Below are 21,996 nucleotides of genomic sequence, written 5' to 3'. Positions count from 1 at the left end.
CATGGAGACACCAAGGTCAGTGGAGAAGGTGGGGGAGGAGGTGCTCCAGGCACCAGAGCTGACAATCCTCTGCTGGCCGTGGTGAAGACCATGAGGGGAGCAGGTTGTCCCCCTGCAGCCCATGGAGTGCACAGGGGTACAGAGATCCACCCACAGCCCGTGGGGAGGTGCCCACGCCAGAGCGGGTGGATGCCTGGAGGAGGCTGTGATCCAGTGGGAGTCCCAGTGGAGAGAGAGGCTTTGCTCCTGAGTTGGAACAGCCTGACCTTGGAGGGCTGCACCCTGTGGAGGAGGGACCAACACTGCAGCAGTTTTGGGAGGACTGTCTGCCCGTGGGAGGAGCTCATATTGCAGCAGGTTCAGGTGAGCTGCCGCTTGTGGAGGGGTTCACAGAGAACTGTGGGAGGAACCCCATGGCTACACAGAGGAAAAACTTCTCCCTGTGAGCAGTGGAAGAAGATCTCAGTGATGAACTGACCAAACCCCCATACTCTGTCCCCCTGTGCTGCTGGTGGGGAGGAGGGAGGGGGTGAGCAGGGAAACAGTGTATTTGAGAGTTTTTTTACTTCTCATTATCTTCCCTCTGACTCTGTTAGCAATAAATTTCGCTTTGTAACTTTAAGAGGAGCCTGCTCTGTCCTTGGAGCATCTCCCAGTCCTTATCTCAACTCATGAGCCCTGTGTGTATCAACTTCTAATCCTCTCCTCTGCCCAGCTGTGGCAGGGAAGAGTGAGTGAGTAGATGTCATGGGTGCCTGGCATTTGGCCAGGGACAAATCATGACATGTGTCCACTTTCCATGGCCCCATTCAATTTTTTCCCATGTTCCCCATGTCTCCCTTGTCCCTCATCCCACATACCCCAAGGCCCCACTCCATGTCCACCATTTCATCTACCACATCCCACAAGTCACCCATGTCCCTCATCCCATTCCCCCATTCCATGTCCCCCATATCCCCCATGTTCCCCATCCCCTGTGCCTGTCCTGTGGTCCCCATCCCATGTCCCATCTCCTTCCCCCATGTCCCCATTCCCTGTCCCATCTCCCATGTGCCCCATCTGCCATTCCATGCCCCCATCCCACATCACCCTTCCATGTCTGTTCCCCTGTGTCCCTCTTGTTCCACATCCCACATCCTCCATCCCCCACCCCCCATATCCCCCTGTCCCAATTCCATGTTTCCCATCCCAGATCCCCCATATCCCCCATCCCCTGTCCTCAGTTCCATGTCCCATCTCATTTGTCCCACACCCCCCATGTCCCTCCCCACAACCCCCATCCCACAGCCCCCATGTCCCCCATTCCATGTTCCCCATTCCATATTCCATCCCCCATCCCCATATCCCAGCCCCTGTCCCTATGGTGTCACCGTGACATCACAGAGGTCCCCTTGAGGTCACAGTGCCACCACTGGTATCACCAGTGGTGTCACAGAGTGTCCTGGGGACACAGTGGGAGCCAGTCTGGTGGTGGGACATCCCAGACTCCACATCCCGATTCCACATCCCAATCCCAAATCCCGAGGGAGTGCAGAATGAGCTTCTGCCCTCCCACCACCAGGAGGACCAAGGTCAATCTCTGGGGTTGGATAGAGGTGGCCTTAGCCACCACCCCTGAAGGTACTGGCACCCCCTGGACCCCCATGAATGTTGGGATCTGTCAGGATCCTGACTCAGTTTCCCTCAATTCCCAGAGCGGAAGGAAATTTGGGATGCAGTGGCTGACTTTGTCCTGGACCAGCTCCTGCCGCAGAGAAAGGTCACCTTGGACTTGCCCCCATGTCCCCTCCCGGGGGTCAAGGCCACCTCTGGCTCATCCCAAAATCCCAAAATTCTGCTTCAAGGGGGTGCAGATCCCAAAATCCCAAAATTCCACTTGCAGGGGCTGCAGATCCCCAAACCCCAAAAGCTGCAGTTGCAGGGGGTGCAGATCCCGACCCTCGGTACCCTGGCTGTGGTGCCCTGGCAGGCACGGGTTGGGGACATGGAGGTGACAACGCGGAGGCCAATTTTTTGCCCAGCCAGGAATTTGGTCCAGGGGCACAATTTGATGGATGACCGGGAATTCCTGCCTGGTGAGAGGGGAGGATTTTGGGATGGACATGGCTGGAGGGGGAGGGTTGAGGAATGGGGTGGGAAATGGAGAGTTTGAGGTTGAAAGATGTGAGGAGAAACCAAAAAATCGTGAGGAAACCCAAAATAAAACATGAGGAGACAAAAGGACCTGATGAGAAAGCAAAAATACATGACAAGATCAAAAAAAAAAACCCCACAGCGAGACCCCAAAAACCCATGAGAAGACCCCAAAACTCACAAGGACACCTCATAAAACCAGAAGAAGACCCTCAAACACCCTGAGAAGACTCAAAAAAACCATGAGAGGACCTCAAAACCCATGAGAAGACCCTATAAAACATGAGAAAATCCCATAAAATCACAAGGAGCCTCCCAAAACCCCCAAGAAGACCCCAAAATCCACAATGAGACCCCATAAAACCTTGAGAAACTCCCAAAACCCCATGAGAAAACCCCAAACCCCCTCCAAGACACCCCAACCCCCATTTTCCATTTCCTCCCAGGGAACCTGGATCCCCTCCAGACATTTGCAGTGGCAACGGCACTGGGGCTGCCCCGGCGCAGGGTGGAGGGTGCCCTCCAGGCCACCACGTCCCTCCTGTCACGGTGCTTGGGGACAGGTGAGGATGGGGCCCTGACCCTGAGGGACATTGGAGTCCTGCTGGTGGAGCGGCGCAAGGTCCGGATGAGGTTCTACCACAGCTTCCTGGAGGCAGTGACTGGGAAGAAGAACCTGCAGAAGGGAGTGTTCAAGGTGAGGGGGTTGAGGGAATGGGGGTAGGGGAGTGGGGTAGTCCTTCAAAATTCCCTCATCCATGGGGAGAAAGTCCCACCATCTTTGGGGTCCTCAAGTCTCTTGGCCATGTTGAGGAAATTCCAACATTTTTGCAATCCTTCACCACCTCCTCATCCACATGGAGAAAGTCCCAACATCCTTGAGGTCCTCTTTGGGCTTCTGAAGCACTGAGTTCCTCATCCATGGGGAGAAGATCCCACCATCTTTGGACTCCTTTGATGTTGGGTTCCTCATCCAAATCGAGGGGTTCCCATCATCTTTGGGGTCCTCGAGTCCCTTGGTCATGTTGAGGAGATTCCACCATCTTTGGGTTCCTCCAACATTCCCTCATCCATGTTAAGGAGTTCCCACCATCTTTGGGATCCTCTTCGGGCTTCTGCAACGTTGGGTTTCTCATATTTGGGGTCTTCTATCGCTGAAGCCTTCATCCATGGTAGGAAGCTCCAGCCATCTTGGGGCTCCTCCAATGCTCAGTTCCTCATCCATGATGATCCCACCATCTCTGGGGCCTTCTAATGCTGAGTTCCTCATCCCCATGGAGAAGGTCCAATCCATGGAGAAGGTCCCATCCCTGTTCTCCTCCACTGCAGATCCCAGAGCTCCTGGACATGGTGGTGCCCCGGGAGGTCCCTGTGGCTGCCCTGACCTCGTCTGGCTCTGTCATCATCTTCCCCGAGTGTGTCTGGGGTGATCCTGGGGCTCTGGGAATGGGGGGACACCGGGGTGGGACCGGAACAGGGTCTGATCCAACCTGCTCCAGGATTCCATGGATTTAGGGGGCAGGAATTCTGCACTGGGTGGGTCTGGGGGATGGTGGATTTTGGGAAAATATGGTGGATTTGGGGAAAATGGAGGATTTGGGGAAGATATGGTAGATTTGTGAGAAAACAGGGGATTGGGGGAAAATGTGGTGGGTTTTGGGCAAATGGGGTGGATTTGGGGGAAAAGGGGATTTGTGAAAAAAAGATGGATTTGGGAAAATCATGGTGGATTTGGGGGAAGAACATGGTGGATTTGGGGAAAATGGTGGATTTGGGGAAAAACAAAGTATATTAAGGAAAATGTGTTGGATTTAGAGAAAAACAAGGTGGATTTGGGGAAAATATGATGGATTTGGGGATAATGGGGAATTTGGGAAAAATATGGTGGCTTTGGGGAAAAGCAAGGTGGATTTGGGGGAAAACTATGGTGGATTTGGGAAAAGCATCATTGATTGGGGGAAAACTATGGATGATTTTGGAAAAGCATCATTGATTTGGGGAAAACTTGGGGGATTTGTGAAAAATTTGGTAGATTTGGGGAGAAAAACCAAGTGGATTTTGGGGGAAATGGTGGATTTAGGGAAAACTGTGGTGGATTTAGAGAAAACTATGGTGGATTTGGGAAAAAACAAGGTGGATTAAGGGAAATGTGGTGAATCAAGAGGGAGATGTCATGGATTTGGGGAAAACCATGGTGATTCCAGGGTGATTCTGGGGTGATCCTGGAGTTCCCTCCCCAGGTTCCAGAGGGAAATGGTCCAGGCACCACTTCCAAGGGCGCTGCTGCTCCAGAGCCTCCAGAACCTCCCCAAGGAGATCCCACAGCCCAGGCAGGAATTGGGGCCACAGATCAGGAAAGATGGGAAAGGCAGGAAAATTGGGAGAGATGGAAAAGGTAAAATTTTAAAAAATGGGGGAAATGTAAAGAAATGGAGAAAAAGAAAAAAAAAAGATGAAATAGCAAAAAAAATTTTTTGAGAAAATGGGAATTAATTGGCATAATACAGTAAAGGAATGGGGGGAAAGAAATAGGGGGATGTCGCTGTTGAGCAGCTAGCAGAGTAATGAATGCATCGGTTCTCAGTGGCAAGAAGGAATGACCTTTATTGTTTTGATTTCATCACATATATAGAGTTCTCAAAAGTCACCCAGATTGGTCAGTCAGAAGCTTTCCCCCAGGCCTGATTGGCCAGGCCTGCACTGCCCAAGTTCTGGGACACTGTTCCAAAAACATCCAAACTTTATCTTTATTTACAAAACACAAGAAAACTTCTCATGGGAAAAACTGTGCTAGCCACAGCTCCCCCTTTTTGTTTAAGAACAGAAGGCATTGCTTGTGAGCCCCAGTGGATCAGCATGAAGGATCTGTTTGGTAATGGCCAGTTACCAAACAGAGCCTGGTTGAAACTCAAGGGGTCTGTCCGGAGGTGGCCAGCCACCGAACAGAACCCGAACCAGATGCTGATTAAGATAGTCAAAGAGGCCCCATGCAATACCCTAGATGAAGTATATATAAAACTAAATCTACATATAAATCTGTAATTCAACAAAACATGCTTTCAAAGTCCTTGCTTTCTGACTCCATGAATGAGTTTCAGTCTCTGCTTGTGGATGGACCGGCTTCTTGGTCATCATCAGAAGGATCACTCGGTTGGTGTTCGGCATTCTGGTTGTTATTTTGAGGTTGCTGGTTCTGTCTCGGGAGCCGCAGGTCAGGGCGGATGCATTTTGCAGGCAGCCATCGTACCCCAGTATCTGTGGAGACGCAAGCATACCCTCGACCCCAAGCAATAAGCTCATGAGGGCCTTCCCAGGTGTTAGTAAGTAGGTTCCCTATCCATACCTTCGCCCGGGGCAAACGCAACTCGCCTGATGACTGCAATGAGAGAAAGTGGTGCACAGGATTATTCGAGTTTGGTGGCACCGTAAGATGATTGATTGTGTACAAAGCTTTCTCCAATCGACTCTGTGGTGTTTCCCCATGCATTCCCCCTTTTTGCCTTTCCAAGACACGCTTCAGAGTACCATGAGCGCGTTCCACAATGGCTTGGCCAGTAGGGGAATGCGGAATACCGAACGTATGGTCTACACCCCATAGGTGCAAAAACTGCCGCGTCTTCTGTGAGGCGTAGGCAGGACCATTGTCGGTTTTCACAGTGGCTGGCACCCCCAGGACTGAGAAGGCTAATTTCCAATGGGCAATGGCATCACGACTTTTTTCTCCAGTATGGGCAGTCGCCCACATAGCTGAGGAGAAAGTGTCAATAGACACATGCACATACTTGGCCAAATTCTGGAATGTGTGTCACATCCGTCTGCCACAGCTGCAAGGCCTTTAGACCTCTGGGGTTCACCCCCGATGGCAGAGGAGCAGCGAGTCCGTGGCAGTCAGCACAAGCACTGACAATGTCATGAGCCTCAGTTGGCGTCAATTGAAACTGCTTCTGCAGGGTATGTGCACTCTGATGAAAGAAATTGTGCGATGCCTTGGCTTGTGCAATTTTGTCAGGCTGAGGTGCCACCCATGCAGGGTTGGCTAACATGTCAGCCCTGGCATTGCCTTCTGTTAAAAAGCCTGGTAAATTGGTGTGGCTTCGAATGTGCAGAATATAATATGGATGCACTCGAGCCTGAATCGCCTTCCACAGGGTTCGCAATAGCGAAAACAGAGTCGCGTTATTGACTTCTTTTAGAAGTGAACAATCCAAACGTTTGGTTATGTCTGCTGCATAAGCAGAGTCGGTGACCAAATTCAAAGGCACCTGAGAGAACCGCTGAAAAGCCATGGCAACTGCCTTCAATTCAACCAATTGAGCAGAGCCTGTCTCGTGGCCTTTCAGCACCTGCCACTCAGATCCTTCCTTCCAGGTAACAATGGCCTTTCCTGTTCTCCCAGAACCGTCCGTAAAGACGGTGGGTCCATGGACCGGCACCCGGCTGTTCTTTGGCCACAACATGAGATTGACCGAATTTGCCAACTGCAGCAATTTGTGACTGGGCAGATGATAAGCAATCTGCCCTGAGAAATTTTGCAGTGCACTTTGCAAAGGAGCGCTATTAGCAAGACTCCATTCGAAATTTTCCCGTGGTACTGGGACAACAATCGTTGCGGGATCAGCCGCCATCAATTGTAAACACTGATATCGGCATTTAATTATCAGGCAGGCTATCAATTCGAACAATGTGGGTGCTGTCTTTTTTGGCTGATGGGGCAAAAAGACCCATTCCAGGATGTGCAAAGGATCATCCCATTGTTTGTTCCACTGGACAATGATACCCGTAGGTTGGAGGTCTGGAGCAGTAATGAAAACAGTGATATCAGTAGAGGGATCCACTCGATAAACCTGATGAGCGGAAACAGCTTGCTGCACTTCGTTCAGCACTCGTCGCGCCTCGGGAGTCAATTGTCGAGGTGAGTTTAGGTCAGAGTCCCCCTTTAAAATATTAAAAAGTGGGGAAAGTTGTGTATTGGTCAGTCCCAAATATGGGCGTAACCAGTTGATGATGCCTAGCAATTTTTGGGCATCATTCAAAGTCTTAATAGTGTCTGAGAACTGCACCTCTTGATGCTGTATGGTTCGATCCAAAATTTTGACTCCCAAATATTTCCAAGGAGGCTGTTGTTGAACCTTTTCCGGAGCAACTTGCAACCCATAGGAATGCAAGGCATCGAGCAGTCGAGGCTGTAACCTCCGCAACTCATCCTGGGTGGCTGCTGCCACCAGGATATCGTCCATATAATGGTAGCAGAGTGCCTCTGGAAACTGCTCACGAAGTCCGGATAAGGCCTGCGCGACATACCATTGACAGATAGTTGGGCTATTTTTCATGCCCTGAGGTAACACTTTCCATTGAAACCGCTTTACAGGCTCCGCATTGTTAATTGCAGGCACAGTAAAGGCAAACTTTGGTCTGTCATTGGGGTGCAAAGGGATTGTAAAAAAGCAATCCTTCAAATCAACGATCAAAATTTCCCACTGAGTGGGAATCATCGTGGGTGAAGGCATGCCAGGCTGTAAACTCCCCATACTTTCCATCACTGCATTGACTTTCCGGAGATCTTGCAACAGTCTCCATTTCCCCGATTTTTTCTTAATCACAAAAACTGGGGTATTCCAGGGACTGGTAGAAGGTTCTATGTGTCCCTGTTTCAGTTGCTCCTGAACCAGCTGACAAAGGGCGACTAATTTGTCTTTCGGCAAGGGCCACTGTGGTTCCCATATTGGTGTTTTTGTCAGCCATCATAAAGACAGCATGGAATATGGTGCGCCCTTGCACACAGTGACCCCTATCAAAAATTTGTCATGATCCGCACCCCCCAAGCTGCCAACACGTCCCGTCCCCAGAGGTTCACTGGAGCTGGAGTGACATAAGGCCGAATGGAGGCCGTGTGTCCCTCTGGATCCTTCATCAACACAGGTCGCTTACTCAATCGACTCTGCGTTGTTCCCCCCAACCCCGCGATATTCAGTCCCACGGGGCACAAAGGCCACGTAGGAGGCCACGCAGCGGCGGAAAGGATCGTTGCATCAGCACCTGTATCGATCAAACCTCGGACTCGAACTCGATGTGAACGTGCTTTTGGCATGATGAGGGTACATGTCATCTGTGGCGACTCATTGGAGATAGATGCAGCCCAGTAGACCTGCGGAAGTCCTGGCAGTCCAGTGCCGTCACCTCCGCCAACTTGCTGGTCTACCCTGGAAACAGGAGACTCACAAGGCAACAAGTGAGCAAGACAAGTGTGCGCAGGAATGGTGACAGGAGGATCAGGAGTGGAAACCGTAGCGTGAATTTGGCCCTTGAAACCAGAATCTATGAACTCTGGAAGAACCAGGATTCCTTGGCTAGTGGCCTCAGGCCCTGCCATAAGCAGTGCACTGGTTCCCTGATCCAGGGAACCATCCACCTCCAAGGGAACCCTGTGGGCATCGTCAGATTCTAAGACGACTGTTGCTGCGGTGTAGGCGTTGACTCGGGCTGAGCCTTTGGTGTCTCCTCCACATTGACCGGGTAAGCCTGGGCCATCACCTTGTTCTGGGGGAACTGTTGTAATGGGGGGCAAATCCCCCTTTTTGCACCCCTCATCACGTTTCCCGACAGAGGTCGACCATCTACATGGTACTGTGACCTGCAGTAGTCTGAAGTGTGACCTGGCCTACCACACCTCTTGCACTGAGGAGTCTCGGTCCCTGAATTTCCCTTCTTCCCGGAATTATCTTTCTGTTTAGATTTGACCCGTTTCCGTTTGTTCCCAGATTTGGGCTGTTTTTTATCCTGATCAGCGGGTCCCTGATCTGAGGACAAAAATGCAGCCAAGGCGACTTTTCCCTGATTTTCGGACTGCACCCTGGCACAAGCTCGCATCATCTCCTGCACAGAAGGATCCCCCGGTAGGGCATTGATGATCCTTCTACATTCATCATTGGCATTGTCCCTTGCTAAGTGTTTCATCAAGATCTGTCTCGTGGACGGATCATCAACCTGCTTTTCCAAGGCTGCTGCCAGCTTCTCGAGAAATGACATGTAAAGTTCAGATTGCCCCTGCCGTATCTGTGTATACCGTGTTTGTGGGGCAACCATCTCAATTGTCTTCAAAATGGCTCCCATACCGAGCTGTTGGGCTTGCTCCAGGATCCGAGGATCCCAGGCAGCTTGAACGTTGGGGTTGGAGAAAGGTCCCTTACCCATGTGGACATCAACCCCAACCATGCGCCTAGGGTCCTCGGCAGGCAAAGACACATTTTTCCGCAGCTGATCCTCAACCAGCGCTTTCCAATTGTCCTCAAAGGCACTGTATTGTACGGGGTGAAACAGCACCTGAGCCAGATACATAATATCAAATGGAGCAAGCAAATCACTATTTATCATTCTAAGAACTTGCATCACTGCCAGAGAAGACACCCCGAATGTCGCGACCTTGGTCACCAGGTCATTTGTCATGCGCCAGGCGATGGTGGAATGGCTGTTCCTTGTGTCCATAGCATCTGGGCCAGGCACATACACTGGAAAAGCCTGAGCGTCCCCCTGAGGGAAGCCATCACCATCCGAACCTGCCACAGCAGATTCGCACCCCTCCTTCTGTTTGGGCAATCCAATCTTCTCTAGAAGTTCCCAGTCCCCTGCCTCCAGTGCACCCTGCTTCACCGATTCCCAGAACTGCAGGGGGTCGCGCGGGCGAAAAACCCCCATGCCGTTACGGCGTCTCCAGGGGTTCGACAGAGCCCAATGCCCTTTCTTTCTCGTCGCCCGCTCGAGCCTCCGCCCAGGAGGAAGAAAACTCTCCTCATCACCGTCTGAGTCGTCGGATCAGGGCTTGCAATCAGCACTCCCCATCACAAAGGACGGCAAGCGGCCGGAGGCAGCGTCCCCGCCAAGAAACTGCGCGGTGACCGGGACGGGGGAGGGGCAGGAAGACGGCGGCGCCACCGGAGCGCCGCCGGGCGCACCGGCCACGCCCGCCGGCACAGCGCCAGCACGCTGCGCCAGGGCCTCACTTGCCACAGAACCCGACAGGGGAACCGGCACCCGCCCGGGGCCAAAGCAGCCCCTTGCCGCCGGCACCAAGCCGGCCGTCGGGCCGCCAGGAAGTCCAGACCCCACCTGGAAACCCGGGGGACAGACTCCCTGGGCAGCCCCACACGGACCGTGGGGCCTGCATGAACAGACCTCCATCCGCTGCCGAATCTCAGCCACTTCGGCCAGCAAATCATGGAAAAACGAAAGCGGAGGGAAAACCACCGCGTCCGGCACGGACGCCACGTCCGCCGAGCTGCAGGGAAGCCGGGTCGGCCCCGCACCTACGGGAACGCCAATCAAAGCCCCCGCGGCGGAAGCACCGCTCGCCGGCGGCTCCCCCTCTGGCCCCACGACCGCCCCGGGGAGTGACCCCGACTGCCGGGCCCCAGCCGCAGCGAGCGGCTGAGCCGGCGCCTGCTCACACGACCCCGACGCCACGGGACCGGCCGCACCCGCGGCCACCGCGGCCCGGGGCTGCGCCGCCGGCGCGCCGGGCGGGCTCGGCAAAACACCGGCCTCTCCCGAGCTGGCCGCCGCCCGCGCGGAAACCCCCGCGCCAGCCGAAAACACCGGCAAATCCGGAGCCAGAACCTCCGCAGATGCAAGCGGCTGGCCTGCCGCCAAAGCGAGCAGCTGGGACTCCCGGTCCTCCGCAGCACTCCCCACCCCCACCCTACCAGCCCCCGCCGCACATCCCGGCTGCCCATGGGGGAGGGGCAGCCCGGCGCCATTCCGCAGGGGAGGGGGGGGTTTCTGAGGCTGCGCACATCGCGGCGGCAGAGGCGGGGGGACCTGCGCGGCGGCCGTGTCAGAGCCGGCCCGCGATCCTCCATCCCCCCGCAACCCGGCCAGCTGCTCCGTCGGGTGGACATAAGTGCGCTTTGGTAGGTCAGCTGGAGAAACAAACTGAGGCCTCGCGGCCGCATCCACCACCAGGGACGGGACGTCAGAATCCGTCTGGGTCGGCGCGTCCTTCACACTCCACCCCATGGCCGAGAGCAGGGGCTCCACGCCCGTGCAAGCCGATAGCTGCGAGTCGTAGAACGCTTGCCCTTCCAACACGTCCCAAATGTCTCTCCAAACCCCATGGAAGCGGACCATAGATCGATCACCCCGCATCCACTCCATGACCAAAGCACGGCCGACCACAAACCAAAAATCACAGTCCAGCGCCACATCCCAAACGGCCCGGGACACGTGGCCTGCGACCCAGTCCAACAAGGCCCGAGCGACCCGCGGCGACTGATCGGACGCAGGGTCATCCTCAGAGACCTCCAAAAAGGCCCGCAAGAGCCCATCGGCAGGAATGGGGGGGTCCATGTCCCCATCAGAATCAGCCATGCCTCAGGGCAGGCGGGGTGGGGGTCGGGCCCGGGGGCAAGACTGCCGCGTACCTGCAATTGAACGCAGTACACGTCAGTGGTCACCAGATGTTGCTGTTGAGCAGCCTAGCAGAGTAATGAAGGCACCAGTTCTCAGTGGCAAGAAGGAATGACCTTTATTGTTTTGATTTCATCACATATATAGAGTTCTCAAAAGTCACCCAGATTGGTCAGTCAGAAGCCTTCCCCCAGGCCTGATTGGCCAGGCCTGCACTGCCCAAGTTCTGGGACACTGTTCCAACAACATCCAAACTTTATCTTTATTTATAAAACACAAGAAAATTTCTCATGGGAAAAATCTGTGCTAGCCACAGGTCAAAATGACCAAAATTTTACTGGCAAAATATAGAAAAGCAAGGAACTTTGGCAAAGGATTTAATACAACTCGCAGTTTACATAAAACACTTATGATAGCAGTAAGTTCATTAACTTAGCCCTGTTAACCCAAGAGCTTTAAACCTTTAAGATTCTAAGTTACTTACCCAAAAAAATGTTCCAGGTAAAGGGGATTAGAAGGAGAAGAAAGAAAGAGAGAGAGACAGAAAGACAGAATTGATATAGAAAGACACACATATAGCCACCAAGTCCTATGGTTCCCATGTGGGTGAGATACACTGCAGAGCCAAGGAGAACATTGTTGAGAGTACAGAACCTCATGGAGCCAAGGGGCAATTGTGACACTCTGGTGCCTCATGGAATCAAGGATACCATTGTGAAACTCAGGGGCTCCATGGAACCAAGGGCCTGTGGTGACACTGTGGAGCCCTTAGTGTACCAGAGCAGCCATTGTGACACAGAGGGGCCATGTGGAGCCAAGGGGCCACTGTGACACTTCAGGGTTTTGTGGAACCAAGAAGCCACTGTGACATTGCAAGGCCTCATGGAAGCAAGGGGCCTTTGTGACACTACAGAACTAAGGCAAACATTGTGACACTCCAGGGCCTCATGGAATCAAGGAGAACATTGTGACACTCTAGGGCTCCATGGAACCAAGGGGACATGGAACAGGTCTGGCTGGCTTGGCCTCCTGGGGGACACCTGACAGGTCCAGCTGACCTTGGCATTTCAAGGGCTGCTGCTCATCTGCCCCTGGAGCACTGAGGCTCTGTGCTTTCCTTCCTGTGGGAAAGAACTGTCCTTCTCCTCCAGGTGCCCATGGCCAAAATTGGGATTCCTCCTCCGAATTTCCTTTCATGCACGGACTGCTCACAGATGAAATCTGCCAAGACAGACTGATCTGGCTGGCTTGGCCTCCTGGGGACACCGCTCATCTGCCTTTGAAACACTGGGACCATGTGCTTTTCTTTCCTATGGGAAAAGTCCTTTCAAGGCTGGGTGTCCATGGCAAAATTGGGAATCAGCCTCCAAAATTCTGTATATCCAAGGATTGCCCCCAGACAAAATGTGTCAGGAGAGACAGGTCTGGCTGCCTTGGTGTTCTGCCAGTTGACAGGGGCAATTTAAAGAACACAGACACCAATGGAAAGAATGCTCTTATTTTACTATGAAAATTAAGGCAACACAGTAGTGAAATGATACATACAGTAAAACTACCTGTTTGGCTTTTGCAACAAGCAAAAATAAGCAAGGTAATGCACTAAACAAGAGAAAGTGTAGTGGTTGAGAAAGATACAGCACCAATTGCCTAAACACTTTACCATCATCCCGAGTCCACAGTCCTTGGGGAGCCCCATTTTGCAGCCAGGACCTGGAGAACCCTTCCTGGCAAATGGGAAACTCCTACATGGTGCATACACACTTAGATGAGGTCTCCAAATTTGCCCTGAAAGTGGGTCCAGCTTTTATAGGCCCAGATCAGCAAGTTAAAGTGACTTGATTTTATTTCTAGCACAGAAACACCTGGATCTGATGGCACACTTCCCAACCAGCCAGGGCAAGTGCTTGTCCAGAGCCCAGGCCTTGGCTGGCAGGGTTTTCTCTAAAATATCCCTCAATCAGGCCTCTATTCATATCAGTTGGGAAAATTTCTAAAAATTATACATTTCATGCAGATAACTACACAAGGTTATGTGAAAGTTTCTAAAGCAGCCAGTTTGGTGTTAAAGAGCTAGAATAAGTGTCTCAGTAATCTATTTTTAGCTAAATAACACTGATGGTGTCAGTCACATAATGCTCAGGGCTCATCTTGCAAGTCAGCTCTGGCTGAGTTCTGCTGCTCAGGCTGAGCACATCAGGGAGTTGGTGGATGAGCTCACCAAGCTGCTCTCCATCATTTATCATCAGTCCTGGCTCACCAGGGAGCTCCCAGAGGACTGGAGGTGCCAATGTGACCTCATCCACAAGAAGAGCTGGAAGGAGGATCTGGGGAACTCCAGGCCTGTCAGCCCGACCTCAGCCAGGTAATGGAACAGATCACCTTGAGTGCCATCACAGCACCTACAGGATGGCCAAGAGGTCAGACCCAGCCAGAGTGGATTTAGGAGGGGCAGGTCCTGCCTGACCAACCTGATCTCATTTCATGACCAGGAGACCCACTTGGGGGATGCAGGGAAGTGTGTCTACCTGGACTTCAGCAAAGACATTGACACTGTCTCCCACATCACTCCCTGGAAAAGCTGCAGCCCACAGCCTAGACAGGTTCACCCTTGCTTGGGTTAAGAACTGGCTGGATGGCTGGGCACAGAGAGTGGTGGTTAATGGTGCTATATCCAGTGTGTATAAAGTCACCAGTGACATCCTCCAGGGATCAGTGTTGGGCCCAGTCTTGTTTCACATCTACACTGATGATCTGGATGAAGGGATTGAGTCCACCATCAGCAAATTGGCAGATGACGCCAAGCTGGGTGTGAGTGTGGATCTGCTGGAGGGCAGGAGGGCTCTGCAGAGGGACCTGGACAGGCTGGATCCAGGGGCCAAATCCAACCATATGAGGTTTAACAGGACCAAGTGCCAGGTCCTGCACTTTGGCCACAACAACCCCTGCAGCACTACAGGCTGGGGACAGAGTGGCTGGACAGTGGCCAGGCAGAAAGGGACCTGGGGGCACTGATGGACAGCAGGCTGGACATGAGCCAGCAGTGTGCCCAGGTGGCCAAGGAGGCCAATGGCAGCTGGCCTGGATCAGGAATGGTGTGGCCAGCAGGAGCAGGGCAGTGATTCTTCCCCTGTGCTCGGCACTGGTGAGGCCTCACCTCGAGTGCTGTGTCCAGTTCTGGGCCCCCAGTTTAGGAAGGACACTGAGGGGCTGGAGCATGTCCAGAGAAGGGCAACAAGGCTGGGGAAGGGTCTGGAACACAAGTGCTGTGAGGAGTGGCTGAGTTTGGAGCTGGGGTTGTTCATCCTGGAGAAGAGGAGGCTCAGGGGAGACAAGCTGCTGTTAGGTCAGACTTGATTTCAAATGCTTTTCCTCCCTCGTTGATTCTGTGATCCTCTGAAAGCACCCTTGAAGCAGCTGCAGGATGAGCCCTGGGCCTCCTCTTCAGAAGGTCCAGCAGCCCATGGCCCTCAGCTTCTCCCCACAGGCCCCAAAGCCCATCCTGTCAGTCCTGCAGAGCCTCTCCAGCTCCTCCTCACTGCCCCACAACAGGGAGCCTCACAGCCACACACAGCAGTCCAGATGTGCCCCCTAGCCTGTGCTGCCTCTGGCAAGGGAACAGCACGAGGCACTGCAGGACCCTGCAGACAATTCATGAAGCACTTGTAGGATGATCCTGCTCACCAAGGGATGTTCCCATGGTGCCAAGTCAGGAACTGAAATGGGGAGTGGGGCCAGAGAGGAAAGGGCAAACAGGGATGGGCTGTTTGCAGGGGAGGGGACAGGGATGGGCAAGAGGAAGAAATGTGGATGAGGAAAGGGGAAAGAAAGCAAAGGTGAAGCAAAGGAAATGCTCAGGGCTGTTTGGGGGTGGCTGCCAGGCAGCCCTGGCTCTGAGCAACAATTTCTGCAGTGGGACAGGAAACTCACAGCTCATGGGAACAAACTTTCTGGCTGACTTCAGAGGTCACAACAAAGCTGAGTGGTTTCCCTCCCATCCCCAGCCCTTGCTGGCCCCCAGGGCTGATGGTGTTTGTGCTCACTCAGGTTCATCTCCCCACACCAACAGCATGGGGTGCTCACGCCTGCTGTGTGCAATGCAAACAGGGCTCCTGAGCCAGTGCTGCCATATCTCTGCCTGGAAGGATCAAGCAGCTCTGGGAGCTGGGGGAGAGGCCAGGGCTGCCAAGGGGGGATGTTGTTGGCAGCTCCATGAGGACGCTCTGGGACGCTGCCCTGGGCTGTCCAGCGCAGTGGGGATGGATCAGCCCCTGCTCTGCTGCTCCTTCCCGGCTCCCCCAGGCACCTTGCAGAGCCCCAGCCATGCTGTTTGCCCCCAGCCTGCCCACGGCCACCCTGCAGCTGCTCACGGGGGTTTTCTCTGCTCAGCATTGGCCTGGGCGTGTTCTGGAGAGAGCCTGGGCAAGGAGCCTCGAGCCCCCAGGCCCTGCCCTGAGGCGTCAGCTGTGCCCCAGCAGTGCCCATGGCCTGTCCCTGCTGCAGCCCCGGCACTGCCACCCCCAGCACTGGCAGCGACCCCGAAAGCACTCAGGCCCTACAGCAACACGAGGGGCAGCAGGGCAGCGGGGCAGTGGCACGGGAGCAGCACTGGCAACACCAAGTGCTGCTGCTCCTTGGCACAGCTGCTGTGCCACCCCTGATCTGCCCCAGCTCTGCACACAGACATTGCTGCTGCAGCTCCACAGAAGGGAGCAAAAGGGGATCTCTGGTGGAAACTTGGCTGGGAGATCATTTAGTTTGTTTAAAGCCACCGAGAGCACACCTGCTCATTGACACAGACTGTGGGTCACAGTAAAGAGGGAGAGAAAAAAAATGAGAAATGGCAGAGTGATCTTTATTTGTGGATGTTAAAAAACTAAAACAAAGGAAAAAACCCCACAAGCAAACCAACAAGAACTATCAAAGATGACTCATATAACAAGTGATTTACAGGAATTGGCAACCAGTTTAATGTTTCTGAAATAGTCCAGTCATCAGTCTCCACACTGCAGCCTTGAGCTCCTGGTTCCTCAGGCTATAGATGAGAGGGTTCAGTACTGGAGGCACCACTGAGTACAGAACTGACACTGCCAGATCTATGGATGGGGAGGAGATGGAGGGAGGCTTCAGGTTGGCAAAAAAGCCAGTGCTGATAAACAGGGAGACCACAGCCAGGTGAGGGAGGCATGTGGAAAAGGCTTTGTGCTGTCCCTGCTCAGAGGGGATCCTCAGCACAGCCCTGAAGATCTGCACATAGGAGAAAACAATGAACACAAAACACCCAAATCCTAAACAGGCACTAAACACAACAAGCCCAATTTCCCTGAGGTACTTGGAGTGTGAGCAGGAGAGCTTGAGAATGTGTGGGATTTCACAGAAGAACTGGCCCAGGACATTGCCATGGCACAGGGGCAGGGAAAATGTATTGGCTGTGTGCAGCAGAGCATTGAGAAAGCCACTGGCCCAGGCAGCTGCTGCCATGTGGGCACAAGCTCTGCTGCCCAGGAGGGTCCCATAGTGCAGGGGTTTGCAGATGGACACATAGCGGTCATAGCTCATGACTGTGAGGAGGGAAAACTGTGCTGACATGAAGAAAAGAAAGAAAAAGACCTGGGTGACACATCCAGTGTAGGAGATGTCCCTGGTGTCCCAGAGGGAATTGTGCATGGCTTTGGGGACAGTGGTGCAGATGAATCCCAGGTCAGTGAGGGCCAGGTTGAGCAGGAAGAAGAACATGGGGGTGTGCAGGCGGTGGTTCCAGGCTACGGCGCTGATGATGAGGCTGTTGGCCAGGAGGGCAGCCAGGGAGATGCCCAGGAAGAGGCAGAAGTGCAGGAGCTGCAGCTGCCGCGTGTCTGCAAATGGCAGCAGGAAGAAGTGGCTGATGGAGCTGCTGTTGGACATATTTGGTTTCTGGCCACAGGGACCTGCTCATGGAGGAGACAGTGAAAAGTGAGGGTGGGCTTTGCTAAGCAACGTGATAACATTTTCCCCTAGCCCTGCCACTCTGTGCCACCCAAAATTCATTTTCTCAGAGCTCTTCCTCCAGCCCCATGCCTGGAGCTCTGCTGGGATCTGGCCCTGTTGCTGTGACAAGCAGTGGCTGTGCCCATGGACACCGAGGAGTCAGCTCTGCTCTGCAGCAGTGGGTCATGGGAATGGGGGACAGGGACCAGTCCTGGGTTGGACTTCATCAGACCAAACTGCCCCTAAGGCAGAGGAGCTTGGCAGCATCTCCTGTCCCAGGGCTAAGGAACAATGACAGACAAGGGCAGTTTGAGAGGATTTCCTGCTGTGCTCAGGGAGAACAGAGAGAACTGTGCAAGGCAAGAGGATTGGCTGTAACTCAGTGAAGGGTGAGGGGAGCTGCTCTGGTGCTCCATCTGTTCCCAGCTGCCCTTTCTGAGATCAAGGGCACTCACTGTGTTCCCCTGAAAATCACCCTGACACAGCTGAGAGCAGAGGGACTCACAGCAGAGCCAAATGGCTCAGCCTTTCTCAGAGTCTCAGCCCCACTGCTGGCCAAGGACACTCCTGTCCCCCCGTGTCCCCTGGAAGGCAGCACACAGCTTGGATGGACACCCCGAGGACACACCAAGGGTCCTGGCCATGGAACTGCTTGAGGAGAGTCATTTCATTGCCAGCCTGCCAGCCTGCCCTGCACAGAGCTGCCCAGGGCAGAGGGAGCTGGGACACCTCATTGCTGTGCTCACCCTGCACAGGAGGAGCCCCAAGGGCTGCGCCTGACCCTGCAGCTGCAACTGCCATTGCCAGAGAGCCTGTCAGCAATGCCAGGAGCAGCTGAGCAAGGCAAGGAGAGAGACAGCCGAGCCCTGAGGAAAAGCCTTTCCCTGCCCAGCCCTGCACAGCCCCTCCCAGGCAGCAGCAGTGCAGGACAGTCGCCCTCAGGCCCTGGGCAGCAGGGAATGGGCAATGGCAGGAGAGATGCCCTTCATCTCTGGTGCTGCTCTGCCGGCCCTGGAGGGGACTGAGGGCCCCAAGCCCCCGGGCTGAGGGCTGTGCTGTCTGCCAGGGGACACAAGAGCTCTGCTGCTCAGGGCAGGTGGCAGATCCCCTGCCCTGGCAAAGAGCCCTCAGGGCTGCAGGAGCTGCTCTGCAGGACAGCCCTGGGCACCCCTGGCTGCACCCCCACCTTCCCAGCCTGCAGCCATCCCTGGCAGCAGGAGCTGTCCTGCCCTGTCCCTCTGACGGTGCCCAGGGCAGCCCTGCTCTGCAGCACATCCTTCCCCAAACCAGAAACAGCAGCAGAGCCATCCTTACAGTCATATCAGTGCTGTCATGTGTCAGCTTTAGGAGATCCCTGCAGCCAGAGACTTACTGTGTCAGAAGCTGTGAAGATTTCTCCATGAATAAGCTCAGAATTGTCCTTCCAGTTGCTTTAAGCCTTTGTCTGCTTCACTCTTCTCAGGTACCTGCAGGCAGCACCCTCAGCCCTGCTGGGCTGGGAGAGAAACTGCTCCTCAGGAGAAATGTCTTTTTGAAGCTCTTCTTGGTTGCCAGGAGCTCCCTCTGTGCCAGGAGCCCAGCCCAGCTCAACAGCACAGCAACAGCACCAGGACTTTAATGAGCCTCTTGGGGATTTGGACTTGTTTACATCAGACTCAGTCCCTGACAGTGTCTTCAAAAAACTTTTCAAGAACTCGAAATCAGATTCAAACTTCCAAGTATCTCAAAGTTTCAATGTGTCCCACTAAGGGACACAACTGAGAAAGTGTCCCCAGAGAACACTGGAGGCAGTGATGACAGCTGGGGACAAGCAAGGCAAAGGTGTCTCTGATGCTGAGCAAACCTGGATGTGTTTCAGGAATGCAAAGGGCCAAGGCCTGAGCCCCAGCCCCTGGCAAGGCAGATCCTGTCCCTCCCTCAGTGCTCAGGGCTCTTCCTGGGGCACTAGCATGTGGGGATGTGCAATGCCAAGGGCAGGACCATGGGGCAGCCCCTGCCAGGCTGCTGGGCAGGGACAAGGAGGCCATGAGGCCCCAGGGCTGCAAGGGTCACTTGTGTCCTCCTCATGGCCTCAGGGCCAGGGACAGCAGCCATGGCCAAAGTGCTGCACAAGTTGGCTCTGTCAGGGCCTTGCAGCTCCTGCACATCCCTCTGCCCTCTCCAGCCCAGGCTGTCCTACGCTGTCCATGCCCTGTGCCTCTGTCCCTGCAGGCTGTCGTCATCCCCCGGCTGCCCCACCTCGCTGGCCCTTCCTTTGCTGACAGCTCTGCGTCCTGCCTGCCTCTGCCTTGGCACACAGAGCCTTGGGCTGACCCAGACTCCTTCTGGGGGATGTGTTGCACCACAGCACTACCCTGGGAGGGAAATTCCACTTTTCTCCTGTTCACTCTGGACCAACCGAGCTCTCCTTGCTGGCATTACTTCTTTTCCATGCCCATTTCAGCAATGGAAAAAATTCCCATATATCTGAACCCACACTTCAAGCCCTCTGTTCTCTCTTCTGTTTCCAAAGCACTGAGCCCAGGGCCTTCATTCCCTATAAAGTGATCTTTTATTTGAGGCCTCCAAACCCCCTCCTGGGACATCTCTTGGACCTCCCCATGATTTAGCCATGAAAATTTTATGCTCTTAGTCCAGGAATTGCAGAAAGACACTTTTTGCCAGGGGTTTTATTGACAGAACAAGACACACTATATTTTTACTGAACATGGGTAGATTTAGATTGGATGTAAAGATGAAATATTTTACAATGAGGTTGGCAAGACTAGCACAGGTTTTCCAGTGAATGGAAACCCCATCCCTGGAAGTGTCCAAAGTCAGGAGCTCTGTGCAACCTGAACAAGTGAGTCTCTGGCTATTGGAAGGGGAGCTGGACCAGAGACTCTTTTAAGTCTCTTCAAACCCAAAACATTTTACAATTCGTTGATTCTTATATCCCCAAATCCTTCTCCCCAGAGCTGCAAATACCTACAATACACCATGTCAGCATTTAATGTGACCTAAATCCCAACACTTCCATAAAAAGGAAAGAATTGCAACACCAGGGACATGAATTGCCATGCTTGTGGAGGAACCATTCAATACTCAAAAGGTAAAGAAACTGAAAGCAAGGTCCAGTATCTCTTTGTGAAAGACTCACCAAGTGGGACAATGGCAGAAACTCCCATTGTGACCTCACAGCTGAGCATGGAGGTTTCTGCCTTGAGGTCTGAGACTCAAGATGGGCATCCAGAAAGGGCATTTGGGGAATGTGCAAGACTTACCATGGGATGTATATGAAAGGAACACAGGAAGGGAAAGGGTGACGCCATGGTGGGTTGTGAAAGAACAGACATGAGAAATCAGAGAGAAAAGCAGATGAAAGAGCTGATCCTGAGCAAACAGGTGATGCTCAGTGCCCATCCCTGGCCACGCCCTGCAACTGATCCCCACAGCCTGTCCTGTTTCCTGAATCCCTCCATTGCCAAGAACTTTCTGGAACAATGGGAGCTCTCTGTGCTCTGGGTACAGAGGGAGCTCCAAGTGCCACATACTGCAGTGGGAACCACAAACCATCAGGTCTTGTGTCCTTTGGGGCCCAGGCCCTGGTGAGACTGGTGTGTGTGCACACAGCACTGGGGTGTGTGGGGCTGGGTGTAACCACCAGGGAACATCAAACCAGAGCAACCAGTGAGCAGCAGAGGCCTGGGAGCTGCTGTGTGAGATCAGCTCCTGCAGGGATCCACATTGTCTGCGTGTCTCTGCAGCTCTGCATCTCATCCTGCCATGGCAGAGCACACAAACAGCCCATCCTTGTGTCCCTTTCTGCCCTGACTGGGCTTTGGCTTGGCCTGAAACCTCCCGAGGTGCCTCCCAGGAGGAGTCCCTGTGCATTTCCCTCCCCCATGGCTCTGCCCTTCGTGCTGCAGCAGCTGTGGGGCAGCAGAGCTGGGGCAGTGCAGGGACAGGGCTGGCTCTGACAGGGCTGTTGTGGTTTGGGAATGGTGTTCTCCAATTTACTACTCCCACTAAAAACACCATGTGTCTCCCCAGATTGATATTCCCACCATCATCCCCACGCCACAGGGGCTTTACCCGCTTGGCCCTGCTTGATCTCAGCACACGTTTCACACTCATGGATAACCTGGAGATGCTGTCCATGGGTAAATCCACCCCTCGGTCACAAGCACATCTGGAGGTTGCATCTCTTCCCTGATGACCTGAGCTGTCCTGGGCCCATGGAGCCAGAAATAACTCAGCCTTGTGTGGCCATTCCAGACCTACCTGAGACACTTTAATCCTGGCAGCCCCATCCCCCTGTCCATTGCTGTGATGCTCTTCAGTGCCCAATTCTTGGCTACGTGAGCATCCACAGGAGGGACTTTCACAGCCAACTGCTCTACCCAGGCAGTGATGTTTTGCCCCAATCCAGCAGCCCAGATGGGTTTCCCTCTGCACTGCCAATTGTCCTTTTTCCATCATTGCAGCCACCCCACAGAGCATTTGCCACCATCCCCGAGT

General features: G+C 53.8%; 1 protein-coding gene across 1 annotated transcript; it reads right to left on the bottom strand.

Annotated features, from left to right (window-relative positions):
- Positions 1 to 16,363: 16,363 nt before the first annotated feature.
- On the bottom strand, positions 16,364 to 17,433 carry LOC146421906 (olfactory receptor 14J1-like). Its single transcript, XM_085046845.1, has one exon. It carries the CDS (start codon positions 17,431 to 17,433, stop codon positions 16,498 to 16,500), a length of 936 nt encoding a protein of 311 aa, XP_084902971.1. The 3' UTR covers positions 16,364 to 16,497.
- Positions 17,434 to 21,996: the final 4,563 nt, after the last annotated feature.

The sequence above is a fragment of the Lichenostomus cassidix genome, unplaced genomic scaffold (genome assembly GCF_008360975.1).
Source record: "Lichenostomus cassidix isolate B80296 unplaced genomic scaffold, HeHo_3.0 HiC_scaffold_46, whole genome shotgun sequence".
Taxonomy (NCBI): domain Eukaryota; kingdom Metazoa; phylum Chordata; class Aves; order Passeriformes; family Meliphagidae; genus Lichenostomus; species Lichenostomus cassidix.
This window is presented reverse-complemented; position numbering and strand designations above follow the sequence as displayed.

Coding starts and splice junctions, on each gene's coding strand:
- LOC146421906 (XM_085046845.1), bottom strand. CDS start 17,433: ATGTCCAACAGCAGCTCCATCAGCCACTTCTTCCTGCTGCCATTTGCA.